At 38.0% G+C, this 23097-nt stretch overlaps 1 protein-coding gene across 3 annotated transcripts in view; it reads left to right on the top strand.

Moving 5' to 3' along the window:
* LOC149787714 (aldehyde dehydrogenase family 3 member B1-like) overlaps positions 1–23097 on the top strand; it is an 84011-nt gene that overhangs the window by 47867 nt on the left and 13047 nt on the right. For all 3 annotated transcript variants that reach the window (XM_089973909.1, XM_089973910.1, XM_089973911.1), the window contains 4 exons: positions 297–426; positions 5288–5391; positions 14942–15071; positions 16939–17009. In XM_089973909.1, the coding sequence (XP_089830035.1) occupies positions 297–426; positions 5288–5391; positions 14942–15071; positions 16939–17009 (435 nt within the window). The remainder of the gene's footprint in view (positions 1–296; positions 427–5287; positions 5392–14941; positions 15072–16938; positions 17010–23097) is intronic.

Genomic DNA, 23097 nt, shown 5'->3' with positions numbered 1-23097 from the left:
ACTTCCGAGTATGTGAAAAAGCTTGCCAGTAAGTTCCCATGGGTCAGTGGTTGTTACCAGGGTTCTCCCGGATTCTTTCTTTCTGCCATATATACCTTATCTTAAGCTGAAAAGTGGCGTTAATCCCAAAACAACAAAAACAACAACCAAAAGTGTGGCAGTTACAATGGCATGCAAGGTATGTTTTGAAGATCATTAGAAAATATTACAGAATCTTATTCAGCTATGTTATTTCATGCAGTTGAGGTAATTAGGTCAAAATTAAGGGATATTGAATTTACTTTTTTTTTCTTCAGCCCAGCTTATATTGACAAAGGGTGCAACCTGAACATTGTAGCAGAGAGGCTGGCATGGGGAAAGTTTGTCAATGCTGGCCAGAACTGCTCTGCCCCAGACTACGTCATGTGTTGCAGTAAAGACATTCAGGTATGTCTGAATTTACTCCCATCCATTGTTTTCTTTCTTCATGTTTTTATACTGCTTCCATTGTTTGAAAACTCAGCATAAAAAGGAAGTTTTTGTTAACTTGAATAAAATGTTGCTTTTGTGAGACAAGTTGCAAAGTATATATTCCAGCCCTGAGACATATTCTTCTATGTTACTTTTTTTACAGCAATAACATACAAAATATATTCCCTTCTCTTGAGACTTTTGGAGCAATGAAGATTACAGTGTTTCTCCATTAATCACATTAACATGCCACTACCTGTCCAATCCAACCCTCCTGAAAAGGTGAAACTTGTACGTCATATGGACAAGGGAAATAACTTTTTCTGATTATCTCCCCTTATCACCACTAGGTGACAATACAACAAGCAGTTATTTACCAATTTAATCTTTCACAGCAGTACAGTCAACATCACCCCACATTATCTGTTGATGTTCAAGAAAGAAAAAATCTTTAATCTACTTTAATCTACCGTTCATCAAATAATGGCCCAATCAAATACAGATTAGGGTGACTTGACTCACTACTACCTTTGAATCCAGCCCTTCCTGCATCCTATCCCTGTTCAGAACATCCTCCTTCACAGTGACAGTGGTGCACCTGGACAATATAATGCAAAAACATTTGGTAGGTTTGGTTTCAGTTTGCATGTACACCCTCATTTCCCTTATTTACAGTTTAGGGTGGATAGTCAATTTTGAGAATGTGGATCTTGTCCTAGCTCATCATTTTGTCCATGTAGGTATGGAGTTTTTAACTAGGTACATCAATAACATTGTTCATGCATCGGAGAAGGTGTCAGCCAAGACATTTACTTGTAATGATGGTGTTTCTTCAGCTCCTCAGCTAATATTCGATGAGCAATGACCTGTCGTAGCTTGGCCACCTTAACATGGGCCTTCTGCAGATGGCGCTTCTAGCACAATGATGCCTGATCTCAGGTCATTTAGATCACCATCTTCTGATCTTGATCAAGATCAACACTGCCCTCTTCAGTGGCAAATCAGGGTGGCTAGCTGCAGGAATACTCTTAGAAACACCACAACTGGAAACAAGGTCAGTTTGTAAAGTTGGTGAGCATACTTACTACGAGATTTTCTGACAGTCAGCAACATAAAGATGTTCCAAAGAGAATTTCCTCGTATCGACCTCTTGAAAATGAAGGCTGTTTTAAACACCTCCCACACATGAGTTTAATGCATCCAAGGAAAGATGGTCCTCAGATAAAGTTGGACAATTTGGTCACCGTGACTTAACTATTCCAACAAAAGAGGGATGAAATCATCAGACCTTTTCCTACCTACTGCTATTGGAGTCATCTTCATTGGTGTTCCCAATATCAGATAAATATTCAAGGCTGACTCTGGACAGGCTGCATGTCATGGCCAACTCATTATTAAGAAGAGACCGACTGCTTCATATGGAGTCATCTCTCCATCCATCAGTACTTCATCAAGTCATTACCCAATTTGGCCAACTAATGCTGGACCTATTTGTGACAATATGGAACAACGAACCACCCACCTTTGTCTCCTCATTTCTGAACTATAGGACATTGATACCATTTCAATCAGCTGGGAGGGATTTTATATATATATATATATGCCTTCCCTCCATCAGTTCTGATTATTCAAAACAGCTCTGATTGTCCCACCTATGATAGGGTATGTCCTGGATCAACAATTTGCAAGCAGACGACAGGCTTGCACAGAAAACTCACATTGACCTTCTCACTACTCAAGCATCTGTGGTCACTGCTATTTTATCCATGTCCAGAGGAATTCCTCCATCATGCCTGATTCTGATCAGTGATGCCCATTGTGGGAACTTCAGTCATGAAGAAGATCACAACTGATAGAAGGCCCTCCATTTTAATGGTGTTCGAGAGCAAATGGTGAGTTTTCAATGTCTGGCATCAGATCAATGATGTCACATTACTCTCCACCTCCATTCCTCAGTAGGCTAACTTCTTTCTCTTTCTTTTTGAGGGCAGAACATTAGCCCCAATCTCTATCAAGGGATACTGTACCATAATCTCAGATGTGTTTTGACATCATGGAAGTGGTGATATTAGCTGCAGCAAAGACCTTTCCAATATGTTGTCCAATTTTGATCATATCAGGATCATGCTCACTCACCTTGTTCCCACAATAGATCAGAGCTATATGCAGTTCCATTCTGATGGCTCATTTCTTGTAATGACGCAGTCCAGTTTCATTTTAAAGAATAATTTGACATCACCAGGCAACCAACAAATAACTATCCACTCTCCTTGATTGACCTGTCGAGAGAAATCTAGCTCCATGCCCCCAGATGCTATCTGATGCACACATAAAATATCTGCAGTGACTGTAAAAGACAATTCCTACCACTCTAAGCAGGAAAAGAAGACATAATTACACTGAATTCTAACACGCCTAGAATATTTTGATAATATACACAATAATACCACTCACGTTATTGAAGGATGATTCTGCTTATGGGCCAAGAAAACTCCGCAAAGATCTGACTATCTTTCATAGACATGGGTATCTGGCAACAGTTCCCACCAGTGATCTATACGTTGTCCCTCCTTAAATTCTGGAAGTTAATCAGTTTGGAGTTTGGAGTTATATTACTTCGAAATCATCGTGGTTCAATTCCTTGTCATATTTAGCACATAGGCTACTGTAAAGCTCTTTATGGTACAAAAAGCAAAATGCTAGTCCTGGCATTCAGTTTTCATACAGATTGACCAGTTATGTTCCCATCGACTTTGCATTCAAGCTATTCTCATTGCCGCACATTTTTCAAATGGTTATTCAAACTTTTATCCCGCTCAAAAATTCGAATCGCCATGTTTAGCAAGCATGCTCATTCCCATCAGTTTCCATTACACAATGATTCATTGGGCAAGGACAAAATTTTGACCAGTCAGAAGGCTCTTTACAGTGATCAGGTGGTAAATAATAAACAGAACAAATACTTATTAGAAAGCTCGGTGCAGAATGGGACCGGATAGAGCATTATTAAAAAAAAAGTTTCAGAGAAGATATTAGAAAAAGGGTCAATATCGAGGAAAATCAGATTCAGGTCAGGAGAAAAGCGAAATTCTGTTTTAAAATGGAAAACAAGAAAACAAAAATACAACAACAACAACAACAAAAACAAAAATTTGAAAAAGAAATATAAAAAGGAAAGATGTGGAAAGAAGTTATTGTGCCCAAAAAGAACAATAAAATTACAGCTATCAGAAACAGGAAATATAAATGAAATCATTCAAATTGTGCAAGAAACAAAAAATAAATTTTATTATATCTTATTGATATTTTTTATTGAAATGTCAGTGATATTACAATCACAAAATATCACTATAATTTCAGAATTTTTGACAAACTCTCAGTGAAATTTCAATCACAAATTCTCACTGATATTTTCAGAAATGTTGGCAGAATTAGTGATATTTCAATCACAAAATTTCACTGATATTTTCAGACATTTGGGTAAAATCTCCTAAAATACTTTAATTTTAGTGCAAAAGGACATTTGAGTGAATGTAAAAAAACTTTGTGATTTTGCTGAAATTTCAGTCACATTTTCACTAGGGTATGATTTTTGTAGAGCATATTTTAATAGGAAGCCAAAAAAATATTTTTCAGAGTAAACATCAGATTAAGTCCAAATTCCACCTTGCACCAAATTCCAAAGATTCATCAATGCTTGTACTACCAGATATCAATATTCTGATCATGTTTAAATTTTCTCTACTTTTTTGGTCGTGTATTTGCCTGTTTTTAAACATCTGAAGAAATAAATTAAAGAAAACTGACATGCATGTGTTTCTTCAAATTTCTATGAGTATATATATATTCATCCTTCCACATCAGTTACACTGGCATATACATGTACTCTAACTCCCACCAACATTTCTATTTGAATAAGATAGTTTGGTTATTAATTCTTCAGAGAGTATTTTCCATGATACTGTAACACATGAGCCTGGTTTCTGTATGAAAAAAACTGCTTATGGTTTAAGTTGCAACTTTTTTTCATATGGAATTTTCACTTGTCATGAAGTACTTATGGAATTGCTATGGAATAAATTGCCTGATTCCATAAGTTTTTCAGTCCATATCTCTTCCATACGGATTCCTGAAGTATTCCATACGGAATCCATGAGAAATTTTGATATGGGTGACCTCCTCTTACCTCTTCTAATATTAATGTTATCAGGTAATGTATTTGATGAAGACAGCGGATTGTTTAGTAAATTATATTTGTCCAATAATACTTACCAATCATGAGACCACAATTCCCTTCTGCCATTCCACATATTGTTAAAGGATTTTTTAAAAGTGGATACATCTGGGATACCAATAGCCACCTAGCAGGAAGAAAGGGATGTTAACCTGTAAATGTTGCTTCCATTTGTCCTTTTAAATACATTTTATTTTCATCTTTGAAGGAGGGCAGATTTGGAGGTTACTAGAGAGTAATTTTTAATGCTAATGTGTTCAGGAATGTATTAGTGGTATGTAGACTTTATTTTGATATGTAATTGTTAAAATTCAGGATAAATTTCATTATCATTCAACAAATGCCATGAACCATATGAAATATTTATTAAGGACATGTATGAACCCCTTTTCTTAATTTATTAATTTAGCTTGCATAATTAATCCTAATCAGTGGGACACATGTCCCAAAGGCACACATTTTGGGATCCCTTTAGTGTAATTTATATGTTGATTTTGCCTGATTTCAACAGGCTTAAAAATAATTAATTGAATTCAGTAATGTGTCCTAATAGAATCTGCAGTGTTTGATTAATTAGCACTTTGTTTTCTCAAATTGTCATAGGAGAGGTTAGTTGCTATCCTGAAGCAGGCAATCACGAAGTTCTATGGGGAGAATCCAAAGGAGTCAGCAGATTTTGGCAGAATCATCAGTGATTCACACATGAAGTAAGTACAAAACCAAACTCCTCTTGAAAAAGATTTATATGGTCCTACAATTTTCTTCTTGATTTTCTATGTATATAATTAAATAAATGAAAACTCCTCTTGTAAGAAAACCAAACAATATTTGTTATCCCAGATTTCATTTTTATATTGAAACAAACCCCGTAATTCTGAAACTTAATCCAAATTTGTTTCAGCCATAGCCTAGCTATGATGTTGGCCAATGCATGAGAAATAACTTAGTCATGCATGAATTAAAACAAAGTCTGGCAAATTAACTGGCACAGATTTCAGGATCATTCCTTGGCACATTTTGCTGACATGACAGCTTTTAGTTAATTGTTTGAATGCGATGTAGTGCCAGTCCCGAGTCAACTAGTCATTTTAATAGCTGCAATACATTACCTATCACTGTTGTGTAGCAATGTGCATTTTCATGTCAAGAACCCACCATCCATATGATGTGAATACATCCTCCCACAGAGTTGAAATTGTCAGTATGATGCAATTAAAAAATGCACCTGGCTTAGGTAGCCTGTAGAACCGTCATCTTTTTGATAGATGTCATGCTGATAGGACATTTTTATTGTGTCACCAAAGAAAATCTGCCTGTAGAACCAGTGTGCACCACATATAGAGGTCTTCCATTTACAGTTTTCTTTTGAGAATATCTCAGAGTTACACTGTCTGTTCATATTAGAAATCTGCGCCAGTAAATTATTTTCTCTGTTTAAAATTTTAATTCTTTAATGGACACCTCATGTATCCTACCCTTTACAGGGTTTGGGTAAATTTTTGTTTCTCAAATATACAACTGAGATATATTAAATATTGTCATAATAATAGCAACTATGAGAGACTAGCATATTTATCTTTTGCTGTTAGAAATTAGATTGATAGTACAAAATATTTTGGGTTGTTAATGTTGTATATTTATGATATCAATGAGGTGAGAAGGCTTTCACTCTTGTTGTAATTCCATGTATTACATATTTACATTTGTTTTCCCCCAAAAGTAAACATCTTTACTGACAGGAAAAATACAGGTAAATCTGGTCATTAATTATTTACCTAGTGTAAATAATGTCAGAACAGTTTGTGGGTCTGAGTGACCACAAGAAGGCTCTAGGGATTATATACTCACCCAGACTGTATCCATTGCTCAGAGTGTACACAAAAGAATTGTTGTGCACATCATAGATTATGGACCTCTGAAACCTGGAATCAAGGTGGATGGAGGAGGAAACAAAATGTTCCTTACCTGTCATCATCTGAATTTTCAGGTTTTTCACTCACAGACCACCCAAAGCTCTGTGAGAAGCTAGGTTTTTCAGCTCAGAAGAGCATTCTGGGGTCCCTGGAGTTTATGGGACCATCTATGAATGCCGCAGTTGATTGCCCAGCTAAAAGATGGACTGAATGTCTGATGAGTCAATTGCCTCCACATGGAAGGGAGATGTCGAACTCTTGTCATGTTCTTGGTAGCAGGTTGTTCTCTCCCAAGATGGAGGTGTTACACCACTCACCTCATGACACAAGTAGCATTTTGTCCCTCCCATTAGAGAGGTTGAGCACCATAAAGTGTGTTGCTCTCTCCCATTAAGGAGGTGGAGCACTGCACAAGCATGTAGCTTCCTCCAGTTAACATAGTGCACCACTCCAAACATTTTAAGGGTAGTATGTTGTGACTGTCAGATGATAGAGATCAACATCACACCAATGTGAGTGATGCACTAGCTGAGGATGTTGTATTATGTGATTATCACTTTGTGGCCTCACAGTATAGATATTGGAGATGTATGGTATACCCTCTCTAACTTCCCATCCTGTACAGGATTGGGAATCTGCCTACATGATTCAGACTGGGGAAAGGGAAACAGATCAGTATCCCCACTTTCCTATAATCCCAAATAATCATTATCGGATTGGAGGCCCTGCACCTCAGGGTCATTGATCTTGTATGGGAGGCCATGCACCTCAGGGTCATTGGTCTTGGATGGCCCTGTGGGCTACCAGACATTGTCCTCACAGTAGAGGTAATTATGTGGCTCATAACCTGTGGTCACCTCCTCAACAGGTCACATAACTCGTAAGGCCAGGAGTGTCACAGTGTCTAGGGTAGGCAGATGATCCCGTCTCTCCCTTCTAACCACTCTGAATTAAAGCATGTAGCACAGAGTGCACTGATGCCGCCTCTGATGCCCAACCAATTCCCACTTCAGAGTGTTCTAGTTGATGATGATACCTATGTATCCTCATTGACTCCAATGAGTTTGAGGTAGAAACAGCACCACTGACACCTCCTACCAGACCCACATCTGCCTCTCAATTATCTGATGAGAATGAAGTCTGGTGATTGATAAGGCAGTAAATAAAGTCCACCTCATTTAATCCCAGGACTTGTGCACAAAACCATTGAGCATGCAGTCCAAGAACATTATGTTTATTTTGGGAAAAAAATCTCAGGGGTAGAACCTCAACCAGACCTATTACTTCTTCCTCATTTCTCCATAATTGTTGAAATTTCTCAGAGGTTTGCTGCAGACCAAAATGTTGCTCAACATTGTTGAGGCTGGTTAGTCCCTTCTTTAATGCTGAAACCCCTGGTCTCCACTACCAGTTACTGGGTACATTAAAATGTTGGCCTATTAACACTCTCCAGTAGGATGCTGGTTCATCTTAAGTGGATATTTTGACAGGAACTTGGGCACGCTTTCCATTGAAACAATTGAAGCATGGAACAGAAAGCCAGGTTACTCATCACCATAGCATCACATACTGACATCTTCTCAGTTACATCATTTAGTGTGCTGAGAGAATCATCACTGAATCCAGCTGCCTTGTAACGATGCATGCTGGAAGCTGTGGCCAAGATGTCCAGACATGCACTTTCTTATGCAATGGCATTATCAGTGGACTTTCTGCATAATCACCCTGACATTGCTCTGGACTCTTCAAAGGTTTTGCTTAACCTTAGTAAAGTCCTTTATTAGGCTGCTCCATTGGAGGCCAAGTCCCTCTACTGGGGGCTTGTCCCTACAGCGGCTTCCCAAGACTTGGTGGGCCATCAACATCAGTCCTTCTCAACCACTCCTGGTGCATTGCAATTGAACAAGAAATGTGGAAATACAAATCACCTTCTTGGGGCATCCACAAAGCTTTTCTGACATATGTATCCCCTGTCCAAACTAGACCTCAACTAAACCTCAACCTCAACCACAACTCAACAAACTAAATGCAAACTAGACCTCAACTAAACCTCAACCTCAACCACAACTCAACAAACTAAATGCAAACTAGACCTCAACTAAACCTCAACCTCAACCACAACTCAACAAACTAAATGCAAACTAGACCTCAACTAAACCTCAACCTCAACCACAACTCAACAAACTAAATGCAAACTAGACCTCTTAATTGGTCAGGTTTAATGGTTCTTGAGAAGACATCGCAGACCCCCACATAGGAAGTTCTCTAACCCACCTTCCTTTCCTAATGAAGGAAGGGGGAGGGGGCATTCCTAGGAACCCAGACCCTCTCACGGTGAGAATTCCACTCCCAAGCATTCTCCTAGGTGCTCATCTAAGCCTCTTTTCAGAATCATGTTGAAGCATTACAGACAATGGTTGGGTACTTTCCATTGTTAGTGAGGGTTACTGACTCCAGTTTCAGAAACAACCCTCTGTATTAAGAATTCCCATGTTCTTTCGGCGGTCCAGTCTGTTGAAGTTGAGGGAGAACATGCACACCCATTTGCAAAAAGGGGCAGTAGAGAGGGTCATAAATTATCAGTCTCTCACTTTCTATTCCAGACTCTTCTTTGCACAAAAAAATGGGCAGAAAATTTCAAATTTTAATTGATCTTTCACCTTTAAATTTATTTCTTCTAGAGTAACCTTTCAAGATGGAGACCACTTCCTCAATCCATAATACTCTTTGTTCATCAGAATGGGCAATCTCCATAGATCTTAAGGATGCCTATTTGCACAAACCAAGAGTTCCTCCACATCACAAATACCTCTGGTTTTGTTTGGAGCAGGAAGTTTTTCAATTCAGGGTTTTGCCATTTAGAGTCTCTTCCCCAACCAGAGTTTTCTGATCCTTGTCTGCTAACATTTACGTATCCCACTTGGGTACCTTGAACACTGCTGTCAACTTGATTCCCCTAAAGTGACTACATTTGTTACCTCTATAATTCCTCTTTCTTGCAAAGGGGAAAGGAGGACCCAGAGATTCTCTATCAACCCCAATCACTCTAGGACCAATGTTTCATCATCATTTGCACTGGTGGATGAACCTGGACAGATTCCTAACTGGGCCGCACTCCTTCCTGTTTGCCTATGTGTCAAATTCCAGTTGGGGTGCTCATTTAGAGCCAGAAGTTGTAATTCTCCAAGGTCATTGGATTCTGGACAAATTGTCCCTTCACATCAACAACCAAGAAATGAAAGCAATATCTCTAGTGTTGCATGGGTGCATAAAGAGAATAAGGGGTAGATGTGTCATGGTTTCCGTAGACAACACATTCACTGTAATGTATTTCTGATATCAGGAAGGAATGCATGCTCCTTCTCTTTGCATGGCTGTCTGGGACCTCCTCTTCTAGACGACCTCAGACAACATCACAATCCAAGTCCACCACATTCCTGGGAAGAAGAACAGGAATGTCAGAGCCATCTTCACATAATGTCTTCACCACTCCATTAGAGAGTCACTCTTCATGCTGTGGGGAAGACCTCTAGTAGACATGTTTGCACTGAGGCTCAGCAACTGGCTTCACTTCTTTGTATCTGCTGTCCAAGATTAGGAACATGAGCAGTAGACACCTTCAGCTTTTAGTTTGATAAACTATTTGCATATTCCTTCCCACTATTCCCTCTACTACCTCAAGTTCTTTAAAGAGTCAGAACTTCCACTACTCAGATCATTCTCATTGCCCCACTGTGGCCCCAGTGGTCATGGTTCATTGACTTTCTATACTTGCTGATTGATAGACCCAGGTCTCTACCTAACAAGGGGGATCATCTGTCACAATATCGGGTATCTGTCTTCCACAGCAGTCCACTGGTTCTTCACCTTCACGCTTGACTCATCTCATCTCAATCTCTGTGCCAGAGCAAGTTTAGGACCAGGTTGCCAGTATCATCATTCCATCCAGGAGAGCTTCTATATCCAAGGTCTGTGATGCCAGGTAGAGGATCTTCTGTAATTGGTGCAGTAGGAAAAACATTGATACACTAGCTGTCCATCTGTAAATTCTGTTGCTGATTTCCATTTCTTTCAGTATCTGCCACCAAAATGCAGCAAGATTCATGCCTTATCTATAACCACATGTTATCTCTGGTTTAATAGAAATTATGATTTTGTTTCTCTCCTTTGTGAACTGGGACTGTGAGGAAAAAATTAGTTACCTTTGGTAACTCCGCTACCTATAGAAATCCCCACTCTCAGTCAGTTCTGTGCTGGGGATGATGAAGATATACTCTTATGCCCAGTTAGGGCCCTTCATTTCGATCTTAAAGCATCTAAATATAAAAGGAAGGGTAGGAAACATTTTTTCCCTCCTCTTAAGGGCTCCATAGACAGTTCTGCTGTCTTGTGATGGATCGTTGCCACAATTAATAGAGTGTATCAGTCACTTACCAACTGAGACCTCTCCTTTATGAATCTAAAAGCTGACATGGTTCAAGCCTCTTGGGATTTCCTTAATCACTTTTACTTTGGAGGACATCATGAAGGCAGCATTTTGGGATTTCCATACTATGTTTTCCTACATTTACCTCTGCTAATTAGCTCAACAAAGCGCAGGCATTTTTTCTTGTTGTGGCAAAACATGTGGCCCAGAGAGAGGACAATATTTATTAATGAAATTTATGGATCTCTCCTTCAGTGGTGAGTGCATTCATTTTCTCTGTCTTTGATCAATTATAATGAGCCTACTCACCTAACTGATAAACTCAGGTACACAGTAATGATGGGTAATGTATTGCTGCTATGAAAATATAGTTTTTTGTTGGGTGTGGGTGGGTGGGTGGGTTTTTGTTGTTGAGTTTAATTATAGTGGCTTGCGCACAATTGAGCATGTGCCAGTTTTTTCTGACTGCACCGCAGCCTGCTAGTTGTTCATGGGGAAGGGAATGGTGCCACCTCCCCCAGGCTTTTATGGATTCAAGGAACCCTGATAGTTTGGCCTCAATCTTTGGGTCCATAAAGGTCCCTTACAGTTGAATGGTTGGCTGTCATTAGTGGGAAGGACAGCTCGGGAACGGTCCTGCTTGCTTTACATCGCTGGTTTCTTGTTGCATTTGCCTGGTGTTTCTTGCGATTATTTTTTTTTGTTGATTTTTTTTTCTTCTTCAAAATGTTCTAAAAGGGGTGTGTGTTCTATGCTGTTTATAGAGGTTGTTAGTAGAAATCATGTATGAAGAGAGATTTTCAAGGTTATTATGGTATTGCTAGTCGAGGTGTTTAGGGTGTGCTTCTTACGTTATGTTATTTATAAGTTTTTAGATATTGCTTCTTTAAGTTATTTATTAATTAATGTTTTTAGAGATTGAATGTTATTTATACTTTATTTAGCAAGAGACCGGAGTCCTAGCCGATTACATGGTTCGTTAAGGTGGGTGGGTAAAACTAATTTTAATTATGCAATACATGCCAATCGCTATTATTAAATGCCCCCCTCTCACTCTCTTCTGACGTCCTGGCAGAATTGTCATCTGTGAAAAAGATGATGGTTCTAAACATTACCTATGCCATGTGCAAGGCTGAATTGTGTCATGCTAACAATTTCCATTCTGGAGAATGTATTCACATCATACGGACAATGGTTTTTTGACGTGAAAAGCATGATGCTACACAATAGTGGTGGGTAAGGAATGCATAATTAAAGTTAGTTTTATCCCACCCAAAAACTACATATTTACTGGCTAGTAACAACTTATCATATTGTGTAAATTTAAATAAAATACAATTGCAGGTGTTGAAACAACATTAGTAACAACACTTACAGTATAAACATCAACAGAAACTAGTTCAGTCCTCAAATCAGTACACACATTATGCTATAGCCAAGCTTGGCACATACCTGATTATTGCACATATGTGATTATTGCATCTCATTTGAGATGAAATTTGAGAACCACAGTAAACTAAAAATCACTCAAAACTGGAACTTTTACTTGGTTGTACAGGATTTTGATCTTGAAAGGTTCCACTGTGTATCAGAAATGTTTTGGTCCCATTGATGTAATATACCTATCACAAGTCAATGTTCCCACTATATGGTTTTTTTAGGTTTAGGACTCAATAGGACATTTTTGAAATCATTTCTATACCAGTCCCTTACAACTTTGCTAAGGTCAAGTTATGTTAATGATGCTGATGATAGGCTCTATTCAATTTCTTTACAGTGCAGTCATTCTGACGTCTCAAGTCCATTTACACTTCTGCAGAATCCCTATATTACTATATTAAAAGTCCCCTGCAAATCCTTGTGGTGAAATGTCATCCCTTTCAGTCATTTAACAAGTGCTCAGTATGTACATGTAGTGCCATTTTCATGACCATCTTCCAGAAGTCCCTTTTGTGCTGCCATTTACAATCGTAACAATAATTATAGATTGGATATTTATGATTATCTGGTGCTTCCATAATACTTTTGCGAATTTGAACCTTAAAAAAAACTTAATTTTAGAGCATTTGCAGCAAATATAAGACAATTTGAGTTATGTTTTAAAGATTTGTTTGTGTGTTCATTAGTAGTTTCAAGACTGGACTATTGTAACTCAATTCTGTCTGGTTCTTCTTAATATCTACTCCAGAAACTTCAAAAAGTTCAAAACACAGCTGCTCGGATCATACTTAGAGTACCACAATGAGAGCACACCTCCCCACTGCTCTGTACCCTACACTGGCTATCCATTCTATCCAGAATCAAACACAAAATTTGTTCTCTGTGCTACATTTCACTGTCGGACTCTAGTCCAACATACCTATCTGACCTCACCCATGTGTATACACCAGCAAGATACTTACGCTCCTCTTCTGACAATCGTATACTCATTATTCCCACTATGAAAACAAAGTCATATGGACAGCATTCTTTTGCATACCAGGGCCCAGCAACGTGGAATGAATTGCCCACTGAACTTAGACACAAAGACACAGTGATCACATTCAAGAGGGCTCTCAAAACTCACTTATTTCGACTGCAAGAACAAACTTAAAGACCTGATAAAGTTTCCTATTCTCAGCATGTTTTTTTATTTTTTAATGTTTTTCTAATTTCATGTTGTTTGTTTTTGTAATAATATTATTATGTTTCTTATCTTATAGGTGTTGTCTAATGTTGTAAAGCGCTTAGAGCTTCTAAAGATTAGGCGCTATACAAAGTCCTCATTATTATTATTATTATTATTATGTCTCAGAATTAAATTTGTACATTTACACTGTAATTATAAGACCATAAGTAATGAGTAATAACTATAAATAATAAATGAGATAGTATAAACCATAAATGATAAGTGATACACCATGTATTATAAATGATACTCTATAAATTATGAATAAAAAACCATAGACAGTGTGTTAAAGCAATAAAAACTTCAATAAAATTTGTATGATTTCTTTTATATATGTTGTTTATTTATAATGATGAAGATGCTGTAATTAAAGTTCAATGGAAACAAAACTTATCTTGAGCATGACATTCATCTATAACCTTACAGGCAGTTTTAACTGAAAAGTTATAAGTCCGCACAGCTCTTGTTAAATTTTGTGGTTTTTATTGGCTGCAGTTTCCAAACTTTCCATGAATTTATTATAATTCAGCTTCAAATGTTTGTGTTATTGTTAGTTACAATCTGACTAAAATCAGATCTCCACTGTTCTACTTGGGGTCTGTTACACATTTACTTAGAATCTGATAATTGTCTATAAGAGTCAATAGTTAGAATCTGATAATTGTCTATAAGGGTCAATAGTTAGAATCTGATAATCGTCTATAAGGGTCAATAGTTAGAATGTGATAATTGTCTATAAGGGTCAATATTCTGAACTGTATAATTTATATGAGCTTGTTACCCAGCTACAGCTTGTTTGAGTGAGAATCAGTTGCTTATTTTTGATTGGTGGTTGTGAGGATAATTCTCCAGTTTCCTCAATGATAAATACCCATACTAGGTCAGTGCTTGAGCCATCAAAAATGCATAGTGTAAGCTGAGAGAACTAGTACAACCAGTGTGAGATAGATAAATTGATATATGAAGAACATTTTTATTTTTTTTGTAAATATGCAGATTGCACTGGAAATTGGCAAATATTTGATATATACACACCAATAAAAATTAACACCTGTGACATGTTGGTATTAATAAAATGTATACTTTTGACAGATGCCATATTAAATAATTGTACTGACTAATGCAGATCCAAGTTTGAAAACACTGTGGAACCAGACAGCTTTCATAAATGTCTTCTTTTACTTGTCATTAAGTATTATGAGTGATCTTCCCATTTAGTACTCATGCAAGCAAATATTTTTTATTTTCAGACGTCTGAAGGGTTTGCTGTCAGGGAGTGGTAATGTTGTTTTTGGTGGTGAAAGTGAAGAAGAGGAAAGATACATAGCACCCACTGTACTGGTGGATGTACAACTCACTGACCCAGTAATGCAGGAGGAGGTTGGTGTTGTATAAAAGGGAAAGTAACTGAGTTTGTGAAAGTAGTTATGACAGTAAACTGTAAGACTTAACAGTTCATTCTTTTTAAAAATCTAAGCTTACATAAAATCATAGCTTCTGATTTTTAGCTGTACTGATCATAGATCAGAAAAGCTTATGGAATGGTTTCATGTCCATCGTCTGTTTGTATGTGGGCACAAGTTTGTTATTGATGCTTCCCCTAAACTACTTGGAGGATTGCCATGAAAATTGACACTATTATCCCATGGTCTATTTGGTTCCAAATGAAAATGGTGCCACTCAGTATGACTTCTGCAGCAGTAATCTTGAAGATGTTGTTATTGCCATCCCCCCAGAACTGATTGGCTGGCATTATGGCCATCTTGAAAACCTTGTTGAACCTACTTCCCCTGAATGGATGGTCATATTGAAATTGTGTTTTCACCAGAAGATTTATAATGATGTCTACTTGTCCATAATTAAGTGGTGCCAATCTGACATCCATTATGTCTACCACAGCAGCTAATTGGCAAATTTGTTATAACTGAAGAATATCAAACTGGCTTCAAAACTCAGCAGTTAAAAGGAAGAAATAGTCACATCTTGAATTCCTGGAAATTCTTTTGCCCAGTAGAGCATCAGTCCCATCGAGGGACTCTTGTTCAACCATGCATTTAGCTTAGGCATAGCAAATTTAGAAATCTAAAGATATGACTGGTGACGGGAGACAGATCTACAAAATGACAGGTATTTAAAACAGGAACTGATTGTATTTGAAAAGTGATTTTGAATATGAAGTAATATTGTAGGACTCTGTATGTTTTATGTCTGCATGGTTTTGCCAGCCATTCATTGTTGAACTGTTCCTAGCAGCAGCATGATGAACTTCAACTAAAACCCTATTGCTCTTTTGTCTCCTGCCTTTTGCAAAAAGTAGGGACATTGTGTTTGCCTTTCCAGCTGTTCTTTGGTCAATTCATTCATCTGTGTTCTGTGCCATTGTGTTCTGGCAAATTCTTGTACATGTCTGAGCATTTGAAGTCTTTCTGGGGTGTTTTGGCAAATTCTTGTACATGTCTAAGGGTTTATGGTGAGCTCTGGAATGCTGTGGCAAATTCTTGTATATGTCTGAGCATTTATGGTATCTATGGAATGCTAGGCAAATTCACATACATGTCTAAGGGTTTATGGTCTCTCTAGAGTGCTCTGGCAGATTCATGTAAATATCTAAGGGTTTATGGTTTCTCTGGAGTGCTGTGGCAAATTTATGTACTTGGCTAAGAGTTCATGGTCTCCCTAGAGTGCTATGGCAAAGTTTTGTACATGCCTAAGGTGTATGGTCTCTATGGAGTGCTGTGGCAAAGTCTTATACATCCCTAAGGGTTTGTGGTCTCTATGGAGTGCTGTGGCAAATTTTGTTTACATGCCCAAGGGTTTATGGTCCCTATGGAGTGCTGTGGCAAAGTTTTATACATCCCTAAGGGTTTATGGTCTCTATGGAGTGCTGTGGCAAAGTTTTATGCATCCCTAAGGGCTTATGGTCTCCATGGAGTGCTGTGGCAAATTTTTGCACACACCTAAAGGTTTATAATCTTTCTGGAGTGCTCTTGTAAATTTGTTCACACAGCTGAGTGTCTAAAATCTTTTCAGGATGCTCTGGTGAAGTCTTGAGCCCGTTAAGATGCATATAAGTATATTATCAACTATTAACTGCATACATTACCTACAAATTAATAATGCACAAGTTTTGCAAAGCATGACAAAATCTGTACTTAAACAGCATGTGTAATTACTGTGTTTGAGTATACCTGACACACCAGGTAAAAACAAACCTGATTTGTAAGAATGCAGCTTTATTTTTCTTCAGATATTCGGTCCCATTCTTCCCATCTTGGTTGTAAAGGATGAAGATGAAGCAATTCAGCATGTAGCTCAAAGGTGGGGCCACTTATTATTTTATTGATTTTTTTTCAGATACCTTGAAATTTGTTTCATTTTTGTCCACACTTTTTTTGCTACTTGATGAAGTTTAAAAAAATTAAACAAAAATCCAGTTTCAGAAATTTCTGAAAATCACAAACTGTTTGAAATGCTTTTTAGGAAGCATGCAACTATTTTGTTTAATAAAAAAACTCCCAAAAAACAACAGCAGAAAAATGACATTTGGGTCATGCCAGAATAATGACATGTAGATCATGGCTCAGATCTGTTCAACAGGATGTTTACCAAATCATGTATGCATTGCAGTGTGCCCTGCTTTAGTCAACTTAGGAGACACATGGAAAAACAGTCTAGGTTAAAGGATAACTGATACCTATCTTGTATTTTAAAATTTTAGATTATGGATCTATGCAATCTATAGGGTTTAACGGAACATCAGAATAATCCAGGCTGTACAGTGCCAATTAGAGATATCCTCAAAAAGACATATATAAAGGCAAGAAAGGGTAAATCCTTCAAAGTCTATTTTAGTTCGCATGGCCAAAGGCCAAGTGAGCTTATGTTATGGCTCTGTGTCATGCTTCACCTGTTGTCCATCATCTGTCATCCATAGTCACCCAATTAACACATGCCTGTAAAAATTCTAGAGTCTTCCATTCTGACCATACAACACTCTCGATAACTCGTGCCCTGATAGCTCATGAACCTGGTTATAATGCGGGGTCAGACATGGATCCCAATTATATTTACTTGAACATACCAAAAAATTCACAATTGGTAACTGAAACTTTGATATATCACTCGTTTTATCATTGAAAACAGTAGATAGGACCTGGAATTTTGAATTAACATTATGAAATTTTCAACTTTTAATAAGAAGTCATAAATTGTTTTGCAAAAGAACATTCTTAGTATACTTATATTTAACGAAATTTCAATCAGTGAACATATCACTTACGCCTACTGAGGCAATACTTTAATAAATAAAAACCAATTAAATAAGTTTTTTATCAAGTGAAATTTGTATTTTAGTTCTACCATTTAGTTGGGTTTAAGTGTAATGATCATAACTGCAATGAGCCCTCTTGTATTCAAACGTAAAATGTTTCAATCTACAGCTATGTCTTTGAGCATTTCTCTGAGAACCTAGTTAAGTGCTAACTGTGTTTTGATATCTGACTAGTGGAAGTATTTGTTGTATTGTTGCACTGAATTAGAAGCTGACCTTCTTTGTATTATTGTGTCTTTTGCATCTAATAAAGGATGTGGAATAAAAGTTATGCATAACAGGAATAATGTTAATGATCTTTCAAATGTTGGGCATCTTGAAAATACACATAATACCGGTAGATACAAAATAACCATCAACTTTGTTCAAAAAAGTGCTTCATTGAGAATTATTCTCAAAGTAATTATTAAATGAGTATTCAGCCAAATAACAGACGAGTTTCTCCTCCCACTCTATGGTTTTATCCAGCAGGGATGGCATAACTTCTGTTTTTTTTGTTGAGGTCCCTTGGTAACTTGTACCCTCTCTTATATTGCAGCCCATGTTTTGGGACCCCATTGTGCATGAGCTATTGAGGGAGATGTGTATTTTTATTAGACTAGGTACTATTAGGTTGGGTTGGAAATCCAGGCACTTTTTCACATCTGGGCATTTTCAATGCCCAGTTACGACCACCGATGTGAAAACAGCCGCCATTTTTCTAGGTGACCTGCATAGTGAGTGGGAGAAATTAAAAAGAAATAAAATAAGATATGCTATTTATATTCTCAAGATCTAAGCTGGGTGCAGTTATGACTGACATCCATGTATTTTAATAAGGTGATCTACCATATGGTTGGTTGAATTTGTGATCACTTTAAAGACTATAATTCCTCATGACCTTGAAATTCAGTGGATGACGCCTCTGCCCACACATGTTAATGAGGATAAAGACTAGATTATGAGCAACACCCACACATGTTAATGAGGATAAAGACTAGATTATGAGCAACACCCACACATGTTAATGAGGATAAAGACTGTTGATTATGAGCAACACCCACACATGTTAATGAGGATAAAGTCTGTTGATTATGAGCAACACCCACACATGTTAATGAGGATAAAGACTGTCGATTATGAGCAACACCCACACATGTTAATGAGGATAAAGACTGTTGATTATGAGCAACACCCACACATGTTAATGAGGATAAAGACTGTTGATTATGAGCAACACCCACACATGTTAATGAGGATAAAGACTGTCAATTATGAGCAACACCCACATGTGTTAATGAGGATAAAGAATGTTGATTATGAGCAACACCCACACATGTTAATGAGGATAAAGACTGTCGTTTATGAGCAACACCCACACATGTTAATGAGGATAAAGACTAGATTATGAGCAACACCTACACATGTTAATGAGGATAAAGACTGTCGATTATGAGCAACACCCACACATGTTAATGAGGATAAAGAATGTTGATTATGAGCAACACCCACACATGTTAATGAGGATAAAGACTGTTGATTACACTGGACAACAAATTTTTACAAAAGTCATGTTACTGAAATAAAATTAGTCAATTCTTATCAATTTTTATGTGCTGAACACGAATATGACAGTCAAATTGCAAAATTGGCTCTAGTTTTTTTGTAATCTGCAAGAAATTAATGTTTACATAACGAAATGCATTCCAATAGTAAAAGGTCAACTGTAATAGCCTACCTATAAAAAATCAAGTCATTGACTACATCTTAGATTTCTTCGCCTGTCTCTTGTACAGCTGTTCGGGAGCATCTCTGAGGAGTGTCCAGCAGTAGTCAGCCAGCATTGTAGTGGACCATTTTCCCTGGTATCTTTGTTCCATTGTTGCGATATCTTGATGAAAACGTTCGCCGTGTTCATCACTAACAATACCACAGTTGCTAGGAAAGAAATCCAAATGGGAATGAAGGAAGTGAATCTTTAGAGACATATTGCAGCCAAGTTTCTTATACTTCATCAACATGTCTTCTACTTGTTCCTTATAGTTTTCTGCCCTAACATTTCCGAGGAAGTTTGTAGAAACTAGGCGAAAAGCATTCCATGCTTGTTTCGCGTCACCTTCCAGCAAGTTGTTGAACCGGTCATCTTTGAAAAGCTCTCGAATCTGAGGACCCACAAAAACTCCCTCTTTAATCTTTGCTTCGCTGAGTCGAGGGAATTTTTCATGCAGGTACCGGAATGCTGGCAAAGTCCGGTCAATGGCTTTCACGAAGTTCTTCATCAAACCTAGTTTGATGTGAAGGGGTGGTAGCAAGATTTTCTGAGCCTCAACCAGAGCTGGGTGTTGGATATTCTTCTCTCCAATGGCTACATTCTGCCTGTGAGTCCATTCCTTCCTCATGTAGTGCATTTCCCTTGCTCGGCTATCCCACTCGCATAAGAAACACATGTATTTTGTATATCCTTGCTGCAGTCCCATTAAAAGGGCAACTACCTTCAAATCACCACAGAGGTGCCAGCTGTACTTGTTATACTCAATGGAATTCAGTAGCTGCCTTAAGTTATCGTATGTCTCTTTCATGTGGACAGCATACGCTACTGGAATAGATGGAAGAATGTTTCCATTGTGCAAAAGCACAGCCTTGAGACTCAGTTTCGAAGAGTCCACAAATAGTCTCCATTCTTGTGGGTCATGAGTGATTTTTAAAGCATTCATGAGGCCCTCAATATCGGAACAGAATATCAGATTACTTTCCTTTCTGAAGAAAGGCTCCAATTGCTGGTGGCGCTTTCGATATGCAGTAATTGTGACATCTTCTTCTAGAAGATTCCATTGTTGGAGTCTTGATCCTAGCAATTCTGCCTTGTTCTTTGATAAGTCCAAATCACGAATCAGGTCATTTAGTTCTTCCTGTGTTATTCTGTGTGGGGTTGATGATGCACCACAGTGAAAATCTGGATCACTGCATGCTGATGGACCAGGAGAAGAACAGGTCAACTCACCTTTGTCTTCGTCAGATGAATCAAGAGAATATTCTGCTGGAGGTTCTGGAATAGGAAGTCCCTCACCATGTGGAACTGGTCTCAATGCAGACGGAATGTTTGGGTAGACTATTCTCGACTTCTTTCGCTTCGTTATTCCGCCGGAAAGAGGAGGAACCAAGCAGAAGTAACAGTCATTTAGGTGGTTGCTTGGCTCTCTCCACACCATTGGGACTGCAAACGGCATTGATGACCTTTTGCAATTCAACCACTGTGAAAGCTGTGTTGTACATGTAGCACAGCATATATGCGGAGCCCAAGGCTTGTCTTGGTCACCAACCTTGCATCCGAAGTAAAGATGATATGCCTTCTTCACTTGAGAATTGATACTTTTCTTCTGGTTGGCAAATGTCACTTCCCCACAAATATAGCAAAAATTGTCCGCGGTATTAACACACTTTCGAGGCATTACTGTTCTTTATTGTACGTAAATGGATAAAATAATAAGTTTTATGTAACAGTAGCTTGAACTGTCTCGCACAACGTCTAAAATATTTTAAATGCTGAACCTATCTGATTGGGCTTTATATAGTACACTGCTTACGTCAGCTTCAGCAGCCGCCTGGCATTAGTATAATAGGCCTACACATGTATAGTACACTGCTGACGTCAACTTACTTCAGCAGCCGCATGGCATTAGTATTGCATTGCATCAGAAAATGATGCAATCAACTGTGGATGATGTGAGCATGATGGTATTATGCAATGTTACATCATTATTCCGGATGTTGCTGCAGTCCTACTGGAGAAATTTACACAGTGAAACATAGAAAATGAGGTATATGAATATCTTCAAAACGAGAGCCAATACAAATTTTTCACGGTTATATTCGTGTTCGGCACACCAAAATACTACAGATTAGGGCCTTTTCAAGTCAGTAATGATTTCACTGTTGACCAGTGTTATGAGCAACACCCACACATGTTAATGAGGATAAAGAATGTTGATTATGAGCAACACCCACACATGTTAATGAGGATAAAGACTGTCGATTATGAGCAACACCCACACATGTTAATGAGGATAAAGACTAGATTATGAGCAACACCTACACATGTTAATGAGGATAAAGACTGTCGATTATGAGCAACACCCACACATGTTAATGAGGATAAAGAATGTTGATTATGAGCAACACCCACACATGTTAATGAGGATAAAGTCTGTCGATTATGAGCAACACCCACACATGTTAATGAGGATAAAGACTGTCAATTATGAGCAACACCCACACATGTTAATGAGGATAAAGACTAGATTATGAGCAACACCCACACATGTTAATGAGGATAAAGAATGTTGATTATGAGGAACACCCATGCATATTAATAAGGATAAAGACTAGATTATGAGCAACACCCACACATGTTAATGAGGATAAAGACTGTCGATTATGAGCAACACCCACAATGTTAATGAGGATAAAGACTGTCGATTATGAGCAACACCCACACATGTTAATGAGGATAAAGACTGTCAATTATGAGCAACACCCACACATGTTAACGAGGATAAAGACTGTCAATTATGAGCAACACCCACCCATGTTAATGAGGATAAAGACTAGATTATGAGCAACACCCACACATGTTAATGAGGATAAAGACTGTCAATTATGAGCAACACCTACACATGTTAATGAGGATAAAGACTGTCGATTATGAGCAACACCCACACACAGAGGCATAGCTGGGGGGGGGCAGGGGGGTACATATGTCCCCGGGCGCCAAGGTACAGGGGCGCCAAAATGAGGCTTACAACGTTACATTATAATAAGTAAACAAGGGTAATATTCAAAAATGTGATTAAACGGGGAGGGGGCTGGGGCGCCAATTTTATAGTTCGTCCCCGGGCGCAAAATATCATAGCTACGCCTCTGCCCACACATGTTAATGAGGATAAAGACTGTCGATTATGAGCAACACCCACACATGTTAATGAGGATAAAGTGTCGATTATGAGCAACACCCACACATGTTAATGAGGATAAAGACTGTCGATTATGAGCAACACCCACACGTTAATGAGGATAAAGACTGTCGATTATGAGCAACAC

The sequence above is a fragment of the Sinohyriopsis cumingii genome, chromosome 11 (assembly GCF_028554795.1).
Source record: "Sinohyriopsis cumingii isolate HCF-2022 chromosome 11, ASM2855479v2, whole genome shotgun sequence".
In the NCBI taxonomy this organism is placed as follows: Eukaryota; Metazoa; Mollusca; class Bivalvia; order Unionida; family Unionidae; genus Sinohyriopsis; species Sinohyriopsis cumingii.
The sequence above is the reverse complement of the archived record's forward strand: the minus strand, read 5'-3'. Positions and strand labels throughout refer to the sequence as shown.